Genomic DNA, 24,214 nt, shown 5'->3' with positions numbered 1-24,214 from the left:
TAGTGGATGGTGTCTATATATAGGTTATACGGGCATTGGGGACAATCCACTCCTGATTAAAATATTAGCTCTGTTTGGCTATTGCCTTCCACTTTGTGGCTTTATATTGTGCTGTTCCAAATGTTATTCAGTGCTATTATTGCTCCTTCGATACACTCTATATTGAATCACATCTAAAATGTATAAATGCACTTATCTGCTGGAGTGGTGTCTCCTTTTTACGCTTGTCTTCCCCCTTTCCTCTGTATAATTTCTCCGTGCTTTTTCCCCGAGTCAACTGGCACCCTCTCACGGCTCCCTGCTCGGCGTTGGCGTTGCTGATTATTTTACCGCATTAGTCCTCTCCTAGTTTCCCGCCACTCTCATCCACTTGCGACCCACGTAGCTCCGCCCCATCGAGCGCCCGTGCGTGGCGTGCCTGCGTCTACGTCATCGCCGCGCCCCCGAGACCGGGGATATCTAATATACCACGGGCGTGTGAGGGTGTTTTTATCTGCCATCACATTCTAGGTTTCTAATTTTCTTTGTATGTTAACTCACTGAGGGTAATAATAATAATATATGTATATATATATATATATATATATATTCATATATATATATGTGTGTGTGTGTGTGAGCGAGGGTGCTGTCTGTCTGAGGGTGCTGTCTGTCTGAGGGTGCTGTGTGTGAGTGAGGGTGCTGTGTGTGTCTGAAGGTGATGTGTGCTGTGTGTCTGAAGGTGATCTGTGTGTCTGGGTGCCCTGTGTGTGTCTGGGTGCGCTGTGTGTATTTGGGTGCGCTGTGTGTGTTTGGGTGCTGTGTGTGTCTGGGTGCTGTGTGTATCTGGGGGTGCTGTGTGTGTCTGGGTGCTGTGTGTGTCTGGGTGCTCTGTTTGTCTGGGTTCCGTCTGTGTCTGAGGGTGCTGTGTGTGTCTGGGGATGCTGTGTGTGTCTGGGGGTGCTGTGTGTGTCTGTGGGTGCTGTGTGTGTCTGGGTGCTGTGTGTGTCTGGGTGCTGTGTGTGTCTGGGGGTGCTGTGTGTCTGGGGGTGCTGTGTGTGTCTGGGGGTGCTGTGTGTGTCTGGGGGTGCTGTGTGTGTCTGGGGGTGATGTGTGTGTCTGGGTGCGCTGTGTGTGTCTGGGTGCGCTGTGTGTGTCTGGGGTGCGCTGTGTGTGTCTGGGGTGCTCTGTGTTTCTGGGTGCTCTGTGTGTCTGGGTGCTGTGTGTGTCTGGGGGTGCTGTGTGTGTCTGCGGGTGATGTGTGTGTGAGGGGGGCTGTTAGTGTGATTTTTTAATTTAAATTTAAATATTTTTTTTTATTAATAATTAAAAAAAAAAAGTTATATCCCCCCCTCCCTTCTTACCTTTAGCTTGGGAGGGGGGTGGGGAGTCGTGCTACCATGAGGAGGGCCGTTCTGCCTGATCCCTGGTGGTCCAGTGGGCTAGAGTTCACTCTCACGAGAATCCCGCGAGAGGACCCAGCGGAGCTGCTGGATAGAGCTCCGCCGGTGTTCTCTCCTCCCTCCTGCAGCGGCTGGCCGGGAAGATCCTGTGATCTCCCCTGCCGGCATCGGCCCCACGGCCATCGCGGCCCACCGGGCATTTGCCCGGTGTGCCCGATGGCCAGTCCGGGCCTGCTTGGAGTATTGTACACAGTACTGGAGACCGTATCTCCAGAAGGATATTGATACTTTGGAGAAAGTTCAGAGAAGGGCTACTAAACTGGTTCATGGATTACAGGATAAAACTTACAAGGAAAGGTTAAAGGATCTTAACATGTATAGCTTGGAGGAAAGACGAGACAGAGGGGATATGATAGAAACATTTAAATACATAAAGGGAATCAACACAGTAAAGGAGAAGACTATATTTGAAAGAAGAAAAACTAGCACAACAAGAGGACATAGTCTTAAATTAGAGGGGAAATGGTTTAAAAATAATATCCAGAAGTATTACTTTACTGAGAGGGTAGTGGATGCATGGAACAGCCTTCCAGCTAAGGTGGTAGAGGTAAAACAGTGAAGGAGTTTAAACATGTGTGGGATAGACATAAGGCTATCCTAGCTATACGAAAAGGCCAGGGATTAACAAAAGCATTTTATAAAATTAGGCAGACTAGGTGGGCCGAATGGTTCTTATCTGCCGACACATTCAATGTTTCTATGTTTCTATGTCATTGCTGCTGCCCAGGAGTAGTGAGAATCTGATTTCTGTATTTGTATCATACAGCCATGTTACAGTGCTGCTGCCCATTTCATGTATTATGGGTTAATAATTATGTAAGGGTTTAAAAAAAATACTCCTCTCTGTCTCATTAGAGATTTTTTTTGCCAGGAGTGATGGGAGTGAGCGCAGGACTTATATTTTTGTATTTGTATTCACTTTTTGTATCACACAGCTTTGTTACAATGCTGCCACCCATGTGTTCCCTATTAAGGGTTAATAAGTATAGGGGTGTATATAAAAAATACCCCTCTCTGTCTCATTAGAGATATCTTTGCCGGAAGCTCAAGGAAGCAAGGTGAAGGGTCAGTTTTTAGGACCCACTTAGGGGGGTCTGCCTTGACGTTGGCGGGCGGGCATTCCCTCCAATTGCCATTGGAGTAACTAAATGACCTCCATTTGTCTAAATATACATAGGGATTAAGGAGAGAGCGCAGGTAACTTTTTTTTTCTTTGGTTTTTACTATAGGTGGGCTTACATCTAATGGCCATTGGAGTGGAACTAAAAGTCCCCATTTATCTAAATATGCACACGGATTAGGTTCATATTCCCACCTCTGATGCTGACCTTCAAGACTTCTTTAGCACTGCACCATTCCTGTGGAGCTCCCTTCCTTTTTTCATTAAGACTTTCACCCAGTCTCCCTTGCTTCAAAAAATCATTGAAAACTCACTTCTTCAATTAAACTGTTAACAGCTTTTCCTCACTGCACCCTGATTCCTCTCCTGCAACTGTCAACCAAAAAACAAAACAAAACACTATGCCCTCAGTGTATACTTTTCTAGCAAACTACTACTTTTTTACCCTCACCCTTACTTTTTTTGTCACTATACCCCACCTCTTCTAGTATGTAAGCTCATTGAGTAGGACCCTCAACCACTTTTTTCCTGTGCGTCCAACTTGTCTGGTTACAATTACGTGTCTATTAGTCCACCCATTGTACAGTGCTACGGAATTTGTTGGCGCTTTATAACTATAAATAATAATATGTGGATGCTGAAGAGGCAAATTTGAGATCTAGTCATTTCAGTTTTTTCAAACTATGAATGTTGATATTGGGTCAGTGTGCCATTTTGAAGCATTTTAGCAGGTTTCCAGTTAAACTTCTGCACACTAAGCCACAATGTTGTCAATTAAACATTCAAGTGTGCATGTGAATTTGAAAAGGTGCACATTTTATATAGGCCTTTCTCTCATTTTAGAGCATTTCAGCAGCTCATGATTTCATTTTACCCCACAATGGCCACATTTATTTTTAAATTTAAGAATCTCATCATATCTAATTACGAACAAGGGCGTAATATTTGCTGTGAAAGGGGGAATATTTGGCATTAAATTATCAGGTGGTGTACAGTCATCTGCGTCATGGGCAGTACTAGGTGAATCAGCACTTTCTGTTGTCAGCCCTACAGACTCAGGCTGATAATAGCTTTCATCTGGGCAGTGGCGTACTAAGGGGGGGGGCGGGGGGGAGGGCGGCCCGCCCCGGGTGCCACTGACTAGGGGGGTGCCATGACTTCCAGTGTCATGTGTCACCCCCCCCCATCATTATGCTGCGCACAGCCGCAGCACCTTTGCGGCCAAACACCGGCGGGACTTCCTTCTTTATGAGGAGGAGGGGGAGGAGCGTTGCGGGCCGCGGCGTCGCGCAACGTGATGACGACGTGTGCAGCGCCGTCAGTCCGCCTTCACGGATCTTCAGCGGAAGGATCCATTTCCGGGTGGTGAGGCACCCAGTGGTCGGACTCGGCGGGCAAGCAAGGCATCATCAAAATGTAAGTATAAAGTAGTTATTTTATGTCTGGGGCTGAATTAATTAAAGGGGGGGTGTATTAATTAGAGGGTGGTGGATTAATTAGAGGGGGGTGTATTAATTAGAGGGGGGTGTATTAATTAGAGGGGGTGGATTAATTAGAGGGGGTGGATTAATTAGATGGGGGTGTATTAATTAGAGGGGGGTGTATTAATTAGAGGGGGTGGATTAATTAGAGGGGGTGTATTAATTAGAGGGGGTGTATTAATTAGAGGGGGGTGTATTAATTAGAGGGGGTGGATTAATTAGAGGGGGGTGTATTAATTAGAGGGGGTGGATTAATTAGAGGGGGGTGGATTAATTAGAGGGGGTGGATTAATTAGAGGGGGGTATTAATTAGAGGGGGTGTATTAATTAGAGGGGGTGGATTAATTAGAGGGGAGGTGTATTAATTAGAGGGGGGTGTATTAATTAGAGGGGGTGTATTAATTAGAGGGGGTGTATTAATTAGAGGGGGGTGTATTAATTAGAGGGGGTGTATTAATTAGAGGGGGGTGTATTAATTAGAGGGGGGAGGATTAATAAGAGGGGGGTGGATTAATTAGAGGGGGGTGGATTAATTAGAGGGGGTGTATTAATTAGAGGGGGTGTATTAATTAGAGGGGGTGTATTAATTAGAGGGGGGTGGATTAATTAGAGGGGGGTGGATTAATTAGAGGGGGTGGATTAATTAGAGGGGTGGATTAATTAGAGGGGGTGGATTAATTAGAGGGGGTGGATTAATTAGAGGTGGGTGGATTAATTAGAGGGGGTGGATTAATTAGAGGGGGTGGATTAATTAGAACGGGGTGTATTAATTAGAGGGGGTGGATTAGAGGGGGGTGGATTAATTAGAGGGGGTGGATTAATTAGAGGGGGGTGGATTAATTAAAGGGAGGTTGGATTAATTAGAGGGGGTGGATTAATTAGATGGGGTGGATTAATTAGATGGGGTGGATTAATTAGAGGGGGTGGATTAATTAGAGGGGGTGGATTAATTAAAGGGAGGGTGGATTAATTAGAGGGGGATGGATTCATTAGGGGGGTGGATTAATTAGGGGGGGATTAATTAGAGGGAGGTGGATTAATTAGAGAGGGGTGGATTAATTAGAGGGGGTGGATTAATTAAAGAGGGGTTGTGGATTAATTAAAGAGGGGTTGTGGATTAATTAAAGAGGGGGTGGATTAATTAAAGGGGATGTGGATTAATTAAAGGGGATGTGGATTAATTAAAGGGGATGTGGATTAATTAAAGGGGGTGCAGCACGGGGGAAGTTTATTTAGAGGGGGTATGTTTAATTAAAGGGGGGGTGCAGGTTTTTTTTTATTAAGGGTGTTGCAGTATTTTATTTATTAAGGGAGGATGTGCACTGCAGATTTTTGTTTTTTATTAAGGGGGTGTGCAGGGTTTTTATTAAGGGGGGTGTGCATGTTTTTTTGTTAGGGGGGTTGTGAAAGTTTTTGTTTTTTATTAAGGCGGTGTGCAGGGTTTTTATTAAGGGTTTGCAGGATTTTTTTAATTAAGGGGGGTTGTGCAGGTTTTTGTTTTTTCTAAGGGGGTGTGCAGCTTTTTTTTTAATTAAGGGGGATGTGCAGGGTTTTTTATGTGTAGGGAGTGTATGAAATTTATGTGATCGGGGTGCAGGGTTTTTATGTGTAGGGAGTGTATGAAATTTATGTGATCAGTGTGCAGGGTTTTTATATGAAGGGCGAAGGGCGAAGGGCAGGGGTTTTCTAGAAGGGGCGAGACCAGGGGCTTTGTAGAAAGGGGCAGGGGAGGAGTTTTCTAGAAGTTTCTCACCAGCCCCTTTCTACAAAAGCACTGGTCTTCCCCTTTCTACAAAAATGGCGCATTTATACAAAACCCCTGCCCTGGCCCCCTTCTACAAAACATCTGCCCTGGCCCCCTTCTACAAAACCTCTGCCCTAGCCGCTACATCTTTTGAACTCAAATCCCTTTCCTATGCTATTTCTAAGGATCCGCTCAATAAAGTGGTATGGGTGCCAGGTCCCTCTAGTTTTAACCCTGCAGCTGAAAACATATGTTTCACTGAGGGTTAATCCAGCCTCTAGTGGCTGCCTCACTGACAGACGCTAGAGGCGCTTCCGCAATTCTCACTGTAAAACTCACTGTGAGAAGGCGCTGGTCGTCCATAGGAAAGCATTGAGTAATGCTTTCCTATGGGCAGTTTGAATGCACATGCGGCTCTTGCCGCGCATGCGCATTCGGATCTAACATCGGCAGGGGGAGGAGAGGTCACCAGCGCCGAGGGAGCCCAACATTGTATTCTATTTTAAGTTTTCAGGAACACAATGTGATACTGATCTATCTCTTTCCACTTCACAACTTAGTGTGAGGAGAAAAGAGGCGGATAAGATGTCCCCACTCACAGAACTGAGGCCGGCTGTAAGAGCGATCGCTTGTGTTGGGACATTGGTATTTGCTGTTCCTGGTGTACCACGGATGCCAAGGCACCCTGCAACAGTATTAACCCCATGATAACAGTTGCCATAATATTTCTATCATTGGTTCTTTGGGTAGAACAACCATGATGAAATTGTTCCATTGTTGGTTGCAAAGGAGTTAATGTGTAATGGTAAACACATATTATTAGAGACCTTTTGGTTTGATTTATTTCACTGTATAATAAGTCAATATTAATATCAGTTAGAAACAATAACAACCAATTCTTCCTCAAATGAATTAATACAAAAATTAAATTAGATGATTATGCAATAAATGTTTGGTTTTTTGAGATGTGCATATTTGCTTTATTACGAAGCATATACCATGTTTTATAATGTTTTATCTTTTTTTCTTGTACAAACAGGAGAAACCTAGTCCTGAAATATATTTCCATGACAGGAACCTTACAAAGCTTGTGACCGATTTACTTTTTGCTGGAATGGAGACGGTCGCTGTAACGCTGCAATGGGGTCTTCTGCTAATGATGAAATACCCAGAAATTCAAAGTGAGAAAATGTAGATTTTGTGATGTAATTATGTGTAGCACTATAATTGGGCCAGGGAACAAAACAAATGCGAGTCCATTAGATTCCCCATCATTTGCATCTTCTTGTCCCATATTAGAATATGAAAAAACATAATTAGAAAAAGTATTTTCATAAAAGTCAAGAATATCTATTCAGGGCTGGATTTACTCTCCTTGCTGCCCCAAGGCCAGTTTTCTCAATGCACTCCCGCCCAATATATATATATAGTTTGGGGTATGATTACATAGTTACATAGTTACATAGGCTGAAAAGAGACATGCCCCCCCCCCCCCCCTCCACCCCCCCACAGTTTTTTTTCAACAAACTAGGAAAAAATTCTCTCTTGACCCCAGAATGGCAGTCAGATTTATCCTTGGATCAAGAAGCTATTATGCTTTTTTAAAAATTATATCATTGAATATTCTGTTTTTTTTTTTTTTTTATAGTTTTTTTTTTTTAATATCTTTATTTTAATTTCATTAATACAAAAAGAGAAAGGAATCAAAGCAGTTACCAGCAATTTCTTCCTTAATAACTGGTCATACTCACATACAACAACAACACTCACATTGTAACACATTTAAACCGAGACATTACATTTACAAATGCACATATACACATTGCCTTAGTTCTTGGGTTTGCATAGACTGAATTACTCAGGGATTACCTAAATCACATTTTTTTTTTATACCATAGTTCATAATTACATTGAATTAAGTTGATCCAATCCTTGTGCTTTATAAAGTGAAGCTTACATTTTAATTGGAATTGGACTTGTGTATTCAATGATTCCAACATAAATAGGGATTAAGACTTCCAATTTCTTGCTACAAGTATTTTAACTGCAATCATGTAGTGTGTATATATATCAATAACTCATTAGCGTTCAAACTTCCTATATTCATATGGAGTATGGCATTCTCTGGATCTTTTGGTATGATCTTTTTAAGCAAGCTTCTTAATTGATAGAAGGCCTCTGTCCATAAAGCTTTTATAATATCACAGTCCCACCAAATGTGGGGAAATAAACAAGGGAACGTATTGCATCTCCAACACATCGGAGAGCAATCATTATACATCTTAGCCATCCTAGTAGGCTCTAGGTACTATCTATACATTACCTTAAATAATACCTCAACCAAATTTAAACGGTGAATATATTTACATGCTTTAGATAGAACTGAGCTCCATTTGTCTCTTGATAAAGCTACCTTAAGATCTTTTTTCTATTTCTCCAATGCTGGATTATTCTCTTTAACCTCTAAGTAAGTCACTCCTAAATTTGGAAGCAACTGTGTTAACTAAATAGTTCACAAATAGCCCTAACTTCATCTGTGGACTCAGTGAATATATTATGTACTAGGGAATATTTAAATCTAATTTAGGTAAAGTATTCAAAATTAGACAGATTAAACTCTTGTTGTATTTGTAGAAAAGGCTTAAGTTTATTTCTCACAAGTAGTTGGACAACTCTTGCTATACTATTTTGAATCCACTTATTTAGAGGCAGATCTATAATATATGAGGCTAAATATGATAGTTTGATGTTCGATGGTACTCTATGTTCTATTCCACATTTTTTCCTTGCCTTTTTCCAACATCCAAGTATGGAATCTAAAAGCACCCTGGATTTTTAGCTATATTTAGTTGTGAGTCATTCTTTTGGCACCACATAAGAGAACCTAATTCCGAGCTACCACTATTCTCCATCTCCAAAAAATACCACACTTCTTTTTTATTGACTTCCATTTGAGTCATATAAATATGAAATATTATATTAGAGAAATATGTGTATTCAATATTTGGAAATCCTATAATTTTGTTGTTGATTCTAGGTATCTTATCTTTCCAAATTAAATTTACAAATGCACTTGAATCATATCCTGCCAAGCCCTATATCATTTCAAGGGTATCAGTCTGAACATATAGGCCCACTTAGTTAATATATAAGCATTAACTATATTTATTTGCCCCCACCAAGAGACCTCAATATGTTTCCATTTTTTTAGTAAACCGTGTGTTACTCTTAGAAGATTTAAAAAGTTAGACTTCATTGGATCTATTGGGTTTCTTGTTAAAATAATACCCAAGTAATGGAGATTATTTTTGGACCATATAAAACTGTACTTTTCTTAAGTGATTCTCTACTAACTGTATCTAAATTTATATCTATAAGGATCGATTTGTTAACATTGATTTTATCATTTTATATATCACTATATGCCTCCACCTCGAGCATGAAGTTATGTAAGGAATTGACAGGGTCTGGTCGGGTCAAAATCAAATCATCGGCATATAGATTTAATTTTAAATCTTTATATTTTGTCAAGACACTTTTTATGAGGGCGTTACTTCTGATTTTAATCACCAGTACCTCCATAGTTATAAATAAAATTGGAGACAGAGGGGGCAAAGTCTTATGTCATTATGTATTTTAAACCAATCCCCACATATGTTTGGGGCAACTGCTCTTGCAGTAGGACTGGAATACAGGGACATGATTGCTTGATGAATCCAGCTCTGAATACCGAATCTTATCAATACTTTACTTAGGAATTCCCAGCAGACCCTGTCAAATGTCTTCTCCGCGTCTATTGCTAAGAGTACCAGTGCATTTTTTTCTTATTCACATGGTCCACTATGTCAATCATTCTTCTGGTGTTATTTGAAGCCATTATTCCCGGCACAAAGCCTATTTGATCTCGATCAATTATAGTGTTCAAAATTTCCTTCGATCATTTTGTCAATATAGCAGATCTTTACATCCATGTGTATCAATGAAATAGGTCTATAATTTTCTACCCTAGTAGGGTCTTTGTCCTGCTTTGGAATCAGTAGAATATTTGCTCTAAGAATTTCAGTAGGGAAGCGACCTGATTATATAGAAACATTGAAACATAGAATGAGATGGCAGATAATAACCATTTGGCCCATCTAGTGTGCCCAATTTTTTTTTCAAAATACTTTTTAGTCCCTGGCCTTATCTTAACCCCTTAAGGACCAAACATCTGGAATAAAATGGAATTATGACATGTCACACATGTCATGTGTCCTTAAGGGGTTAAAGGGACACTATAGGCACCTGAACAAATGTAGCTTAATGAAGCAGTTTTGGTGTATAGAACATGCCCCTGCAGCCTCACTGTTCAATCCTCTGCCATTTAGGAGTTAAATCCCTTTGTTTATGAACCATAGTCACACCTCCCTGCATGTGACTTGCCCAGCCTTCCATAAACACTTCCTGTAAAGAGAGCCCTATTTAGGCTTTTCTTTATTGCAAGTTCTGTTTAATTAAGATTTTCTTATCCCCTGCTATGATAATAGCTTGCTAGACCCTGCAAGAGCCTCCTGTATGTGATTAAAGTTCAATTTAGAGATTGAGATACAATTATTTAAGGTAAATTAAAATTAAAGTTTTTTTTCCTCTGTCAATCATAGCCAGGGGAGGTGTGGCTAGAGCTGCATAAACAGAAACAAAGTGATTTAACTCCTAAATGACAGTGAATTGAGCAGTGAAATTACAGGGGAATGATCTATACACTAAAACTGCTTTATTTAGCTAAAGTAATTTAGGTGACTATAGTGTTCCTTTAAGTCTAGGATAGTCTTATGCCTATCCCACGCATGCGCAGACTCCCTCACTGTCTTAACCTCTACCACTTCAGCTTGAAGGGTATTCCATGCGTCCACTACCCTCTCTGTAAAGCAATAATTCCTGAAATTATTTTTAAACCTTTGACCCTCTAATTTAAGACTATGTCCTTTTGTTGTGGTGTTTTTTCTTCTTTTAAATATAGCCTTCTCCTTTACTGTGTTCATTCCCTTTATGCATTTAAATGTTTCTATAATACCCCCCCTGTCTCCCCTTTCCTCCCAGCTATACATGTTAAGATCCTTTAACCTTTCTGGTAAAAATCTGCCATGTGTTCCACAATAATTTTAGCGTATGTTTTCTAAAATAGATTTGAAAAACCATCATTTATTTTTTACATTTATTATCACCTCCTGAGACGAAATTGGACCATTGAGCTGTTTTCTTGGATTGTCCAATATTGACGGAATTTTAATTTGATTCAAAGAATTATCTTTTTGACTGTTAGAAGGCGGCAAATCATAAAACTGACTGTAAAATTAATTAAAGCACTTGCCTATCGATTCTGGGGTATGAAACTCGTCAGTAGCTTTTCTAATTTTTGTAATTTTATTATCTGCTACTTTTTCCCTTAATCTCTCCGTTAGTATCCTATCTGCCCTATTACCCTTACTGTAATAGTTCATCTTTAAATTTTCCATTATTTTAACATTGTTTTCTAAGATTTTCTTATCTAATCCTCATCTAATTCGACAAATAAGGACGCCAAGTCCATGTTATTAAAAAATGTTTATACTGTGATTTTAGATTAATTAAATTATATTAATCAAATTCCCTCTCATAGTAGATTTTAACATGCACCAATTATTAGATGGGGAAGTGTACTTTGCCTTGTTTTCCTTGAAGAATATTTTAATTTGATTTTTAAGTGCCTCTAGATATTTAGACTGATAGAGTAGGGCATCATTAATCTTCCAAGTATTACTATTATTAATTGACCATTGGTCTTTCATCGACCACTTAACTATATTGTGATCTAAACATGTATTTACGATTGTTTTAATATTTTGTAGATTATTAACAGCTAAGGCATTACACCCCAGAGGATATTATTAATTCTTGAATGCGAAAAATGGACTCTTGAAAATTATGTAAATTCTTGTATGCCTGGATTTAATTATCTCCAACAATCAAAATAGTCAAATCTATGTATAGTACTAGTAAGATATTTCAACATTTTAATAAGATTTTGGTTAATTGTCTTATTTTTAGCTAACTTCTTATCATTGCACAGGTCCAGAACACAGTTAAAATCACCTGCAATGAGGCAAAAGCTGTTTTTTATTTGTTCCACTTGTTCCAGAATTTTTTTCAATGTTACCCCTGGAGACAGTTTTGGCAGAAACACGTTAACCAATGTGCATTTAATTTTTGTGCATTTAATTTAATTAATTTTACATACTATAATAAGGAATCTTCTTTCTGGTAAATATATTGGTAAATAAGATCAAGTTTAATTGATCGAGAAAAAACAATTGCTACCCCCCTGTTTTTTTTTATCTTTAATAGACGTGTAAATGAAAGTTGGAAATCTAACTCCTTCCTATTTAATATTCTCATTAGCCCCCCCAAAGAGTCTCTTGCAAGAAGCCTACGTCTATTTTTTCCCTAATTAAAAAGTTATAGACTAATGATCTTTTTGCTGTAGGTTTAAGGCCCTGAGTGTTCACTGTTATTATTCTAGCCATTTTACTTCTATGCAGACAGCCCCCAAGAACCAAAGCGGTGTGTCTACATACAATTTGACAAAGACAAATACATTAAACACAAAATGTAGCCAATTGATCAGCTCGATCAAATTGGCCTGAAAATGGCCTACCTCCAACTTTCTGGTTGATCGGTGCCATTTTTTTGAAAATTGAGTATAAAACTAAATACCTTTTTGTTTTTTGTGTCTCACTGCTGGCCACTTGGTGTGAAAATAGGGGGTCCTGCCTGGCAGGGCCACTGAGTAATTCATTTTATGGGAGTTGTTCGTAAGAGCATTACTTCAAGAGGAATTCCTTAACTACCACACCCTATAGTTTCTTTCTTTTCATAAGAGACGTGCGAAGAACAGAAAAAAAAACCACAAAGAAATAAGGCAATATCAACTTCTAAAGGTTTTCAATATCACCAGACTTTGTTACATATGTCAGCTATTCTTAATCCGCCTATTACAACCATATTCTCAGAGAATTGCCATAATAACCAGTACTGTTTGTATAATTTCCATCATATACCTCATAACTCTCTGCTATTGACTGCAACTCCAACTTCTGTAGTCCACAGTTATATGTAACTCTTATGAATTCATATACCTTACATTAGTAAGTCTAGTATACACTGTCCAAACTGTGGTATGAAAATTTAAATTAAACGAAAATGATTTAGGAGCTGTACATTGTGCTCATTTCACACTAACAGTCTGTGAGTTATTGATATAAATGCATAAATTTATTAATTCCATTTTCTCATCTGTAATACCACTGCTATAGTTTTATGCTCGTAAGAGCCTATTGCACACTATTTTCCTTTCTGCTGTCTAAGCAAAACACGTAAAATGTAATGAGTTATCTGTACTCCTACATGGCTACATATTTTTCATACCTTACCCTATAAATCCATATCCAACACCATTAATTCAGTATCTTGTTATAGTGGATTAGTGAACACAGTACTGAATTATAATCATTCTTCCATTCACCATAGTCACTATAATTCTCTAAAATGTGACAGAAAAAAACAACAAAAAACACAAAGAAAAGTAAACAATACCAACTTCTAAAGTTTTTCAATATCACCTGAATTTGATACAAACGTCAGATATTCTTTATCCATTTCCATGTCTATTCCAACCATATTCTCAGAGAATTCCCATAATAACCAATATTGTTTAAATAATTGACACCATATACCTGAAACCTCTCTGCTATTAACTACGATTCCAAATGCAGGAGTCCACTGTTATATATAACTCCTATGAATTCATGTATACATTCTCACTGTGATTTCATAAATTGTGCATCATCTATTGCTTACTTTTTTGTTTAGTACTACCTATCAATAAAACTTTACTATTCACCTTTACCCCTTCTGTTCTGCCTAACCTTACTTTAGTAAGTCTACTATATACCATCGAAACTGTGATATAAAAAATATAATTAATAAGCAAAATATGATTCAAGAGTTGTGTGGTGTACTCATTTCAAATTAACGGTCTGTGAGTTATTAATATTTGAATGTGAATCTATAACTTCCATTTTTTCACCTATAATACAACTCTCATAATTTTGTGCTCTTAAGAGCCTATTGCTCACTATTTTCCTATCTATTATCTAAAAATAACATGTCAAATAAAATGTTAACTGTACTCCTGTATGGTTATGTATTCTTCATACCTTAACCCTATAATAAATATACAACACTAATAATTCAATATCTTGTTATCAACTCCTTCTCCCTTTTTTCTCTTTCTCTCTCCTCCCTTCCATTTTGACGATCATGTGATATTAAGATTTTTTTGCCCAATTTGAGAGTTTTTCTGGGGTATCAAACATTTCCACCCTGTCATTCCTTAATACCTTGAGCAGTTTGGGATATCCCCATCTATAGATAATGTTATTTTGTCTCAACGTGGCTAGTATGGGGATTAATCCTCTTCGCCAATTCCTGGTTATATATTAAAGGTCATGAAATATCAGTATATGGGGGGCGGGGCCTGGCCGCAGAGCAGTGAAGAAGTGTGACCCCAGAGCTCCTGCATTAAGCTGCATCAAAACTAAATCCATGGATTTAAAAGCGACTGCTCGGGCCACGAAGGCCAGCAATAGAACGGGGACATAAGCCAAAACAAAATGATACCCCACAAGCGCCATTACTGGCAACACTCACAGATCTGGCATCTGAGGCCTACTCACATGGCGAGCGCGGGAGAGACGGACGCTCTCCTGCCGCCACAATCAGCTACCTCGGCGACCAGGAGCCCGTATCCCCCCCCCTATGGACAGGCGGGGGTCATCCCGGTCCAATCCCTACAGGGCCACGGGACCCAACAAGCCTCCGTTATAGCTAGCAACCCACAGCCGGAGGCCAAGATGGCGGATGCCGACCAGGCCCTAGGGCTACAACCCGCCCAGACTCAACCACTGCGGCTGACTAACACGGACAACATAGCAGCGGCCTTCGACCGTTTCTGGACGAGATGGCAGGCCTTAACGACACAGCCCCGAACAACAGCACAGGCCGCTCAAATATCCACCAACCTACCTGCACATGGCCTGGCACCAAAACGCACAGCCAAGCCACCAACCAGAGTGCAACAGCAGGGGGCAAAGAGGGCTCAGCCCAGACCTCAAAGCTGCACATCGCTTACCTGACATCATCAGCCCGAGCACCGCCGGGTTCGGAGATCATCTCCCCACAGCCCGCCACTACACAAAATAAAAAGGAAACACACCCGACGGACCTATACTCGGCCTTCGGCAGAAGACGCAAAGAAGGCATATCGGCGCATCACCCGCCTATGGCGCTACACAGCCGTAACCAGCCTCCAGAAGGACAACAGCTGGGGGAGCAGGAACGCTGACACGCCACCGAAGGAATCTCCCCGTCACCCGAGGCACTCACAGGAGACTGGGAAGCAACGGTGGAGACCACCCACAGCTCTTGACCCACGGCATTGGAGATCCGAACTGTTACACGCACCTGGACTGTACCCAACACCCCTTAGGTATTGGCTGAACTACTATGGGCACCCGGCAGGCATAACAGCCATCACGCTGCCACGGGGTTAAATGCCTGCCTCCTGCACTGATCCCACATCTCACAGCAAGATGCAACCTAACACTTAAAGGACCACTCTAGGCACCCAGACCACTTCAGCTTAATGAAGTGGTCTGGGTGCCAGGTCCTTCTAGGGTTAACCCATTTTTTCATAAACATAGCAGTTTCAGAGAAACTGCTATGTTTATGAATGGGTTAAGCCTTCCCCCTATGTCCTCTAGTGGCTGTCTCATTGACAGCCGCTAGAGGCGCTTGCGTGCTTCTCACTGTGATTTTCACAGTGAGAGCACGCCAGCGTCCATAGGAAAGCATTGTGAATGCTTTCCTATGTGACCGGCTGAATGCGCGCGCAGCTCTTGCCGCGCGTGCGCATTCAGCCGACGGGGAGGAGAAGAGGAGGATCGGAGGAGGAGAGCAGGAGGAGATCTCTCCGCCCAGCGCTGGAAAAAGGTAAGTTTTTACCCCTTTCCCCTTTCCAGAGCCGGGCGGGAGGGGGTCCCTGAGGGTGGGGGCACCCTCAGGGCACTCTAGTGCCAGGAAAACGAGTATGCTTTCCTGGCACTAGAGTGGTCCTTTAACACCTGAAGCCCACCTGCACTCGAATAACTGTAACAGTATAATAACAATATCGATAGGTGTTACCCTCAGTCTAGCACACACCTAATATTTAATGGGGAGACCTGCCTCCACAATGCAGGGTTAAGCAATGAAGCAAGTGAGAGTCTCCCTTACCTTAACATTTTGCTTGCAACATGGCATGCAGTCAGCAACTTCAAGCACACACGCTCAGCCTGTTAATACTATATGCGACTCACCCATTTATAACAGCTAGACCTAGCCTGTATAAATAAGTTCAAATGTTATCTTATGGTATTCACAGCAACTTTAGCGAGGATATATTCAGTTATAACTGTGATAAGCCACCTTTCCATCTTTATTTTAATGACTTCTAACTATATGTGACTCATCCATGTGTTACAGCTAGACCTAGCCTGTATGAAACAGTTCAAATGTTATCTGATGGTATTCCCAGTAACTTTAGCGAGGATATATTCAGTTATAACTGTTATGATAAACTACCTTTTCATCTCTATTTTAACGACTTCTAACTACATGGGACCCACCCATGTGTTACAGCTAGACCTAGCCTGTACCAACCAGTTCATATGTTATTTTATAGTAATTACAGCAACTCTAGCGAGGATATATTCAGCTATACCTGTTATGATAAGCTACCTTTTCATCTCTATTTTAATGACTTTTAACTATATGTGACTCACCCATGTGTTGCAGTTAGACCTAGCCTGTACCAATCATTTCGTATGTTATTTTATGGTAACCACAGTAACTTTAGCGAGGATATATTCAGTTATAACGGTTATAATAACCTACCTTTTCATTTTTATTTTAATGACTTCACTGTTTAGCCAAGCTAATGTTTAGTATAAATATACAAAAATGTGCAATTCCTCTTGCCACTGTTCAACCTAAGTACATGCTTGGACACGCTGTTGTGGCGTCTGACATTGCTATGTATAACTTGCACAACAAAAATAAAGAATTAAAAAAAAAAAAAAATATCAGTATATTTTTAAATTTATAATCTAAAATAGTTGTTTTCCTCATGGACTACAGAATTTTGATTTTAACCCCTTAAGGACCAAACTTCTGGAATAAAATGGAATCATGACATGTCACACATGTCATGTGTCCTTAAGGGGTTAATATGGAAGCGGTGCAGTTTAACTATTACCTCCCGTGGCATAGACTCTGGAATGTTGCAGAGTCTCGGTAGACGATGGAAGCGGTCGATTAAATAGTCATTTGTATCTCCATTAGGGATGATGTTTTTAAAAAATTCTTGCAGATATATCTGTACATTTTTATTTGAAATGCCTTCTGGTATGTTGTGGATTCTAATGTTGGCTCTTCTATTTTGGTTTCAAGGGGGATTATTTTATTTTTCATCAGTGTGTTCATTTCCTGCAGTTGAGTATATTGCAGCTCCATCTTGGCAAAATTAACTTCCATAACGGCTAGTTTTTCGTGTATGTTTTTTGATTCTTGTTTTATTTCTAACATACTGACAGTGTTTATTCTGTTACACTTGCTTGGACTTGTATTAAACTTTCCATTGACACACTGCTCTTAGGGGATTCATCCATTCTCTCTTTTAACGATTGATACTTATTTTGAGAAGGGAGAAGAAACCAGATAATCTTTTCTCTGTATTTGGATCTTTTCTTTCCTTCTTTTTCTTTCTTTGAGGCCATTATTTCTGCACGCTTATTCAAGCGAGTATGCAGGATTAGAGAACTTTTCTTTGTTTTTAGATATAGTGTGTATTTATTTATCTCTTTTCCCTTTAATTTGAGATAATTGTCTTTTAGACCTTAATATGTTGACCCAGGTCTATTACCTTGATTTTGCAGAAAACACAATCTCTACAGTGGTTATGGTACCCCCATGTAACATATTATGCCACTTTAATACGATTAATGAATCAGTTGTAGCAAGCAGCCTTAAACAGAAATACAGTGTTTGACAATTTTGCCCACATTACGGCATTTCCACTACTTCCTCCTATCCACTAATTCTCTCCTACTTTATTTAATCCGTTTACCCTTCCAGCAGTACTTAGCTTTTTCTTTGCTTCTTCTTTGTGTACCCGTCTCTGCATCATGGACTCCGCTACTGTTCTAACTGCATACTTAGATTGTGCTACTTAAGTTGATACTTCCAGGACTCTTTGTGTAGGTAGTTCCCTTTTGGCGTTATTCAGTTTTCCTGGCTCACGGTATCAAAGTATAACCACGGCCATTTCAGTGTGCCCACTTTGTGGCTTCCCGTAGCTCCGCCTCATGACGTCCATGCTGCATGCGTCATACATCCCCCGAGAATATTCTGTTTTTGCAAGTATCTAGTTGCTGTTTAAACATCTGTACGGACTCTGATAAAACCATTTCTTCAGCCAGAGAATTTCATATCCTTATTGTTCTTATGGTAAAAAAAAAAAAACCTTTCCTTTGCTTTAGACTAAATCTTATTTCTTTCAGTCTAAATAAATCAGACAATACTTTACTGGTCTTACCCACTGCTGATTGGCAAAGCACATTGTTCCATAGTTTGTTGTTTATAACAATTCCCAAGTCCTTTTTGTGTGTTGTTATCTCTAGTTTGCTTCCATTAAGGGTATAAGTTGCTTGTGCATTCTTTACACCGGCGTGCATAAGTTTGCATCTTTCTACATTTAATGGTATCTGCCATTTGAGTGCCCAGTTCCCCAGTCTATCTAAAAACCTCTGCAGCAAAATCATATCTTGCTCACATTGTATAACTTTACAATGTTTTGTGTCATCTGCAAACACTAAAACATGACTTCCAATGCTTTTTTCAAGATCATTTATAAACATGTTAAATAGAAGGAGTCCCAGAACAGAACACTGAGGGACACCACTTGCCAGCTCTATTAACTCTCTGTACTTGATTTTTAAGCCAATGCTCTACCCAAGAACTAGAATTTGCATCTAGACCAATTTATTTGAGTTTGAATACTAATCTTTTGTGCGGAACTGTATAAAACACCTTGGCAAAATCCAAATAGATCACATCCACTGCAACACCCTGGTCTATACTTCTACTTACTTCTTCATAGAATGCAATCAAGTTAGTTTGACATGACCTGTGCTTCATAAAACCATGTTGATTTTTGCTGATAACCACATTTTTCTCAAGGAATTCTTTAATATTATTCATTGACATTTCAAATACTTTCCCAGCAACAGAAGTTAAGCTCACAGGTCTCTAATTTCCAGGCAAGGATTTTGAAAGAAAATAATTTTGAAAGATTTAAAACAGAGGTTCACTTATTTCCAGTTATGAAGAATTGGCCAAGTTGGAGGTCTTGCAAAAAGAGGGGGTCCGGGAACAGAGATGGGGGTAACCCGATATGTTGAATATACAAAAAGAAAGGGGGAGGGGGAGGAGAGAAAAAAAGACCTGTTCCTGAATTAGAGTGTGCACCAAAATCTCAAAGAGAATAGTTACAGATAAAGAAAATACTTTATTTATAGATATACATCAAAATAGCTATCCCGGCTATAGTTGTCTGACTGGGTACAAAACAATAGTAGCAGTCAACTAGCCGAGAACCAACAACATAATATACAGTAAAGAAATACAAGTTCATAAGTAAAGGGGAAAAAAAAAAAATACACTGGTTGAAATATCAAGTGTATGGTGTGCTGGGCTGGGTGACGGACCCTCTCTGTAGGAATAAATGAGAGAGGGGACGGTGGGGGATTTTTTCGTAAACAGGTGCTGGGGTAAATAAACTTTCACAGTATTCTAATCCACCAGTCACCCGTGGGTTAACACCCAAAACCCAGCTCAATGAGCAGTAGGTTAATTTCCATATAGTCTTGTTGTGGCCACCAGGGGGCCAAACTCCTAGTAATTATAGCGATACGGCCCTTAATATCAACATGTCACTATTAATTGAAATATGATACTAGGAATGTCGGATGTATCAAGAGACTCAGTCTGATACTATGTGACATATGCCCATACATGAAGACACAACCCTGGTCGTGGTTCCCAGACAACTTTATCGTTGTAATCTGCAGTCGGATTTCAGGAAACCATATGTCTGGTTGCGTATTTTGTGAAGTAGTGGGGCGGGTGGCCAGTTCCCTCTGTCTACCTTAGCCGATGTCTCCTATAAAGCCTGAGGTGCCTCAAATGGCCAATGCCATCTACTTTAAGTGCAGGGAAAGATTAACTCCAGTCCTGCACAGTAGTGGGTAGCCATAGGGAGCCCAGTATACCTAGGTCGGCTGGAGAGCTTGCGTGCCCCGGTTAGGTCGTTGCCGTCCGCTCTTAGTGCTAACATATAAGTTATACGGCAATCTAACGAGTGTCATAGAAGGGCACTCAGAGTATCGCGGTCCCAGTTTGACGAGTATATATAGAGAGCAACAAAGTTGGAAAGGTGCCTTCGAGGGCAACCGGGGATAGGAAAGGTAGTAACGTAGATAAAGGAGGAGTACAGAGTTTGCTATAGGAATATTAACGTAAATCCACTAAATCCTGCTCATAGGTAATAAATAAAAGGCTATTAGTTTGTCAACAAATGGACATGAAAGTCTATTTTGGTGCTAGATTGTTCATTGACACAGAGCTAGTGGTTCACTGGTACGTGTAATGGTGAACTGTAGTAACTAGTCTGTGTACACAGCAGAACAACTTATAAAGGGCACGTCAAAGAGACAATCAATTGTGTCCACATCAATTTGCGGGACATGCGAAAAAATTATATCTGTCCCGCATCCCGCTATTAAACCCTGGTCGGTAAAGTCTGAAGTGCCCCAAATGGCAAGTACCGTCTACTCTAAGTGCAGGGAAAAATTCAATAACGTCCTGCACATTAGTGAGTAGCGGTAGGGAGCACCGTATGCCTAGGTCGGCTAGAGAGCTTGCGTGCCCCGGTTAGGTTATTGCCGTCCACTCTTGGTGCTGAACACTAGGTTACACAGCAATCTGACGAGTAGCATAGAGGAGCACTCAGAGTATCGCGCCCCGACGCGCGTTTCGCCTGACTCACAGGCTCATCAGGGGGAACTGATTCGTCAGTTTCTCAGGGCTAAATAGCCCGCCCTTAACTTTCATTGGTTCCCTGTAGTTTGAAACCAAGAAGGGTTGTACGGTGGCCGGTATGGCTCAGAAAGGTGTCTAGAGTTAGGTGGGAGAAATTCTCCAGTTGCACTTTAATGCCGGGAACCCATAGTTCCATATAGTGGAAAAATACATGTCTTGTGGGTGACATTAGTTCATACTAAGACCTTGGAGGAGGAAAAGCCTTTGAAGGGGAGAAACCAAGAAGTGGTTTACTCCCATGGCTCCTATCCTTCTAGTGGGTCACCGCAGAAAAAGTCTGGTGTTGTATGGTCCATGAGAGGAGGGTTAACTCGTGTCTATAGACCAAAATCCCAAAAAGATCAATTGGGATAGATATGTTGATGAGACAATGGAGTACTATAGTTAGAGGTTAGATAAGGTCCATTAGGACCTATGGTGAGGCCCTAAGGGTTTGCCAGTTGAGGTCCAAGGTAGACTGGATATTTATATTATACTGTACTGAAGCCAATCCTCAGGGCAATACAGGACAGTAGGTGTGTGGATGGATTCATGGTTTCATGAATCAATTACCGGTGTAGAAATGGTGTGTAGTTAAACTCCTCATTCAGACCTAGAGGGGCTAAGGTCTTGAATGAGAAGATCCACTGAGATTCTTTCCTGAGCAGACTTTTATTGAAATCTCCCTTTCTAGGGTTCGGTAATAGTTTCTCAATTGCCTGGAATCTTAGGTTCTCCGGATTGCCCGCGTGGAAATTGATAATGTGTCTAGCTACAGGAGTCGGGGTAGTGGTGTTCTTAACGGAGGAGATATGTTGCAGGATCCTACGGCGAAACTGTTGAAAGGTCTTGTCAATATACTGGGTCCCACAACTACACGTGATCAGGTAGATTATTCGTACAGAGCTGCAATTGATCAGGGCATTTGTCTCGACTCTGATGTGGGTTTGGGTAGATGTGGTGAATTTTGAGGGTGTGATATATTGGCAAGCCTTGCAGTGCCCACATCTATAGGTTCCTTTTGTGCTTGATAGCCAGTTGGTTGGTGGTTGTGGTGATGCCAAGTGGCTATGGACCAGTAGGTCTTGTAGGTTGCAGGGTCTGCGTGCAGTAAGAGGTGGGTATTTTGGAAGGACCCGTTGGAGTTCTGGATTCGATAGAAGTATTGGCCAGTTTTTCTTTAGGGCTTGGGACATGGGACTCCAACCCTGGTCAAATGTTGCAATGCAGCGCGGAGTCTTCGATTCTTGTTTAGGTCGTGTAAGTTTCAGGCTGGAATTTCTATCGATACCACAGACTCGATGAAAGGCATGTTTTAAGATCCCTTTGGGGTATCCTAGTTCCCTAAAGCGTAATTTTAAGGCTTTGCACTCGTTGTAGAAAGTCTGGTCCACCGAGCAGTTCCGTCTAGCTCTCAAGTACTGGCTATAGGGGATGGAGGCCTTTAGTCTGAAGGGGTGGTGACTTTCCCAATGCAGGAGACTATTGGTAGATGTGGTTTTTCTGAATAATTTCGTTTGGATGGTTCCATCCTGTTCTAGCAATATTTTCAGGTCCAGGAACACCAATTCATGTTCGTGTATGACATGTGTCAGCTTGAGGTTGATGTCATTTTCATTAAGGGTTGTGACAAATTCTTCAAACATGGGGACGGGACCAAGAGTGGACGGCAATAACCTAACCGGGGCACGCAAGCTCTCTAGCCGACCTAGGCATACGGTGCTCCCTACCGCTACTCACTAATGTGCAGGACGTTATTGAATTTTTCCCTGCACTTAGAGTAGACGGTACTTGCCATTTGGGGCACTTCAGACTTTACCGACCAGGGTTTAATAGCGGGACGCGGGACAGATATAATTTTTTCGCATGTCCCGCAAATTGATGTGGACACAATTGATTGTCTCTTTGACGTGCCCTTTATAAGTTGTTCTGCTGTGTACACAGACTAGTTACTACAGTTCACCATTACACGTACCAGTGAACCACTAGCTCTGTGTCAATGAACAATCTAGCACCAAAATAGACTTTCATGTCCATTTGTTGACAAACTAATAGCCTTTTATTTATTACCTATGAGCAGGATTTAGTGGATTTACGTTAATATTCCTATAGCAAACTCTGTACTCCTCCTTTATCTACGTTACTACCTTTCCTATCCCCGGTTGCCCTCGAAGGCACCTTTCCAACTTTGTTGCTCTCTATATATACTCGTCAAACTGGGACGCGATACTCTGAGTGCCCTTCTATGACACTCGTTAGATTGCCGTATAACTTATATGTTAGCACTAAGAGCGGACGGCAACGACCTAACCGGGGCACGCAAGCTCTCCAGCCGACCTAGGTATACTGGGCTCCCTATGGCTACCCACTACTGTGCAGGACTGGAGTTAATCTTTCCCTGCACTTAAAGTAGATGGCATTGGCCATTTGAGGCACCTCAGGCTTTATAGGAGACATCGGCTAAGGTAGACAGAGGGAACTGGCCACCCGCCCCACTACTTCACAAAATACGCAACCAGACATATGGTTTCCTGAAATCCGACTGCAGATTACAACGATAAAGTTGTCTGGGAACCACGACCAGGGTTGTGTCTTCATGTATGGGCATATGTCACGTAGTATCAGACTGAGTCTCTTGATACATCCGACATTCCTAGTATCATATTTCAATTAATAGTGACATGTTGATATTAAGGGCCGTATCGCTATAATTACTAGGAGTTTGGCCCCCTGGTGGCCACAACAAGACTATATGGAAATTAACCTACTGCTCATTGAGCTGGGTTTTGGGTGTTAACCCACGGGTGACTGGTGGATTAGAATACTGTGAAAGTTTATTTACCCCAGCACCTGTTTACGAAAAAATCCCCCACCGTCCCCTCTCTCATTTATTCCTACAGAGAGGGTCCGTCACCCAGCCCAGCACACCATACACTTGATATTTCAACCAGTGTATTTTTTTTTTTTTTCCCCTTTACTTATGAACTTGTTGGTTCTCGGCTAGTTGACTGCTACTATTGTTTTGTACCCAGTCAGACAACTATAGCCGGGATAGCTATTTTGATGTATATCTATAAATAAAGTATTTTCTTTTATCTGTAACTATTCTCTTTGAGATTTTGGTGCACACTCTAATTCAGGAACAGGTCTTTTTTTTCTCTCCTCCCCCTCCCCC

The 24,214-nt window shown here is 40.9% G+C and overlaps 1 protein-coding gene across 1 annotated transcript in view; it reads left to right on the top strand.

Moving 5' to 3' along the window:
* LOC134586126 (cytochrome P450 2K1-like) overlaps positions 1–24,214 on the top strand; it is a 205,994-nt gene that overhangs the window by 155,697 nt on the left and 26,083 nt on the right. Inside the window, exon 10 of the mRNA XM_063441636.1 lies at positions 6,827–6,968. Coding sequence (XP_063297706.1) covers positions 6,827–6,968 — 142 coding nt within the window. The remainder of the gene's footprint in view (positions 1–6,826; positions 6,969–24,214) is intronic.

This window comes from Pelobates fuscus, chromosome 2, assembly GCF_036172605.1.
Source record: "Pelobates fuscus isolate aPelFus1 chromosome 2, aPelFus1.pri, whole genome shotgun sequence".
NCBI lineage: Eukaryota > Metazoa > Chordata > Amphibia > Anura > Pelobatidae > Pelobates > Pelobates fuscus.
This window is presented reverse-complemented; position numbering and strand designations above follow the sequence as displayed.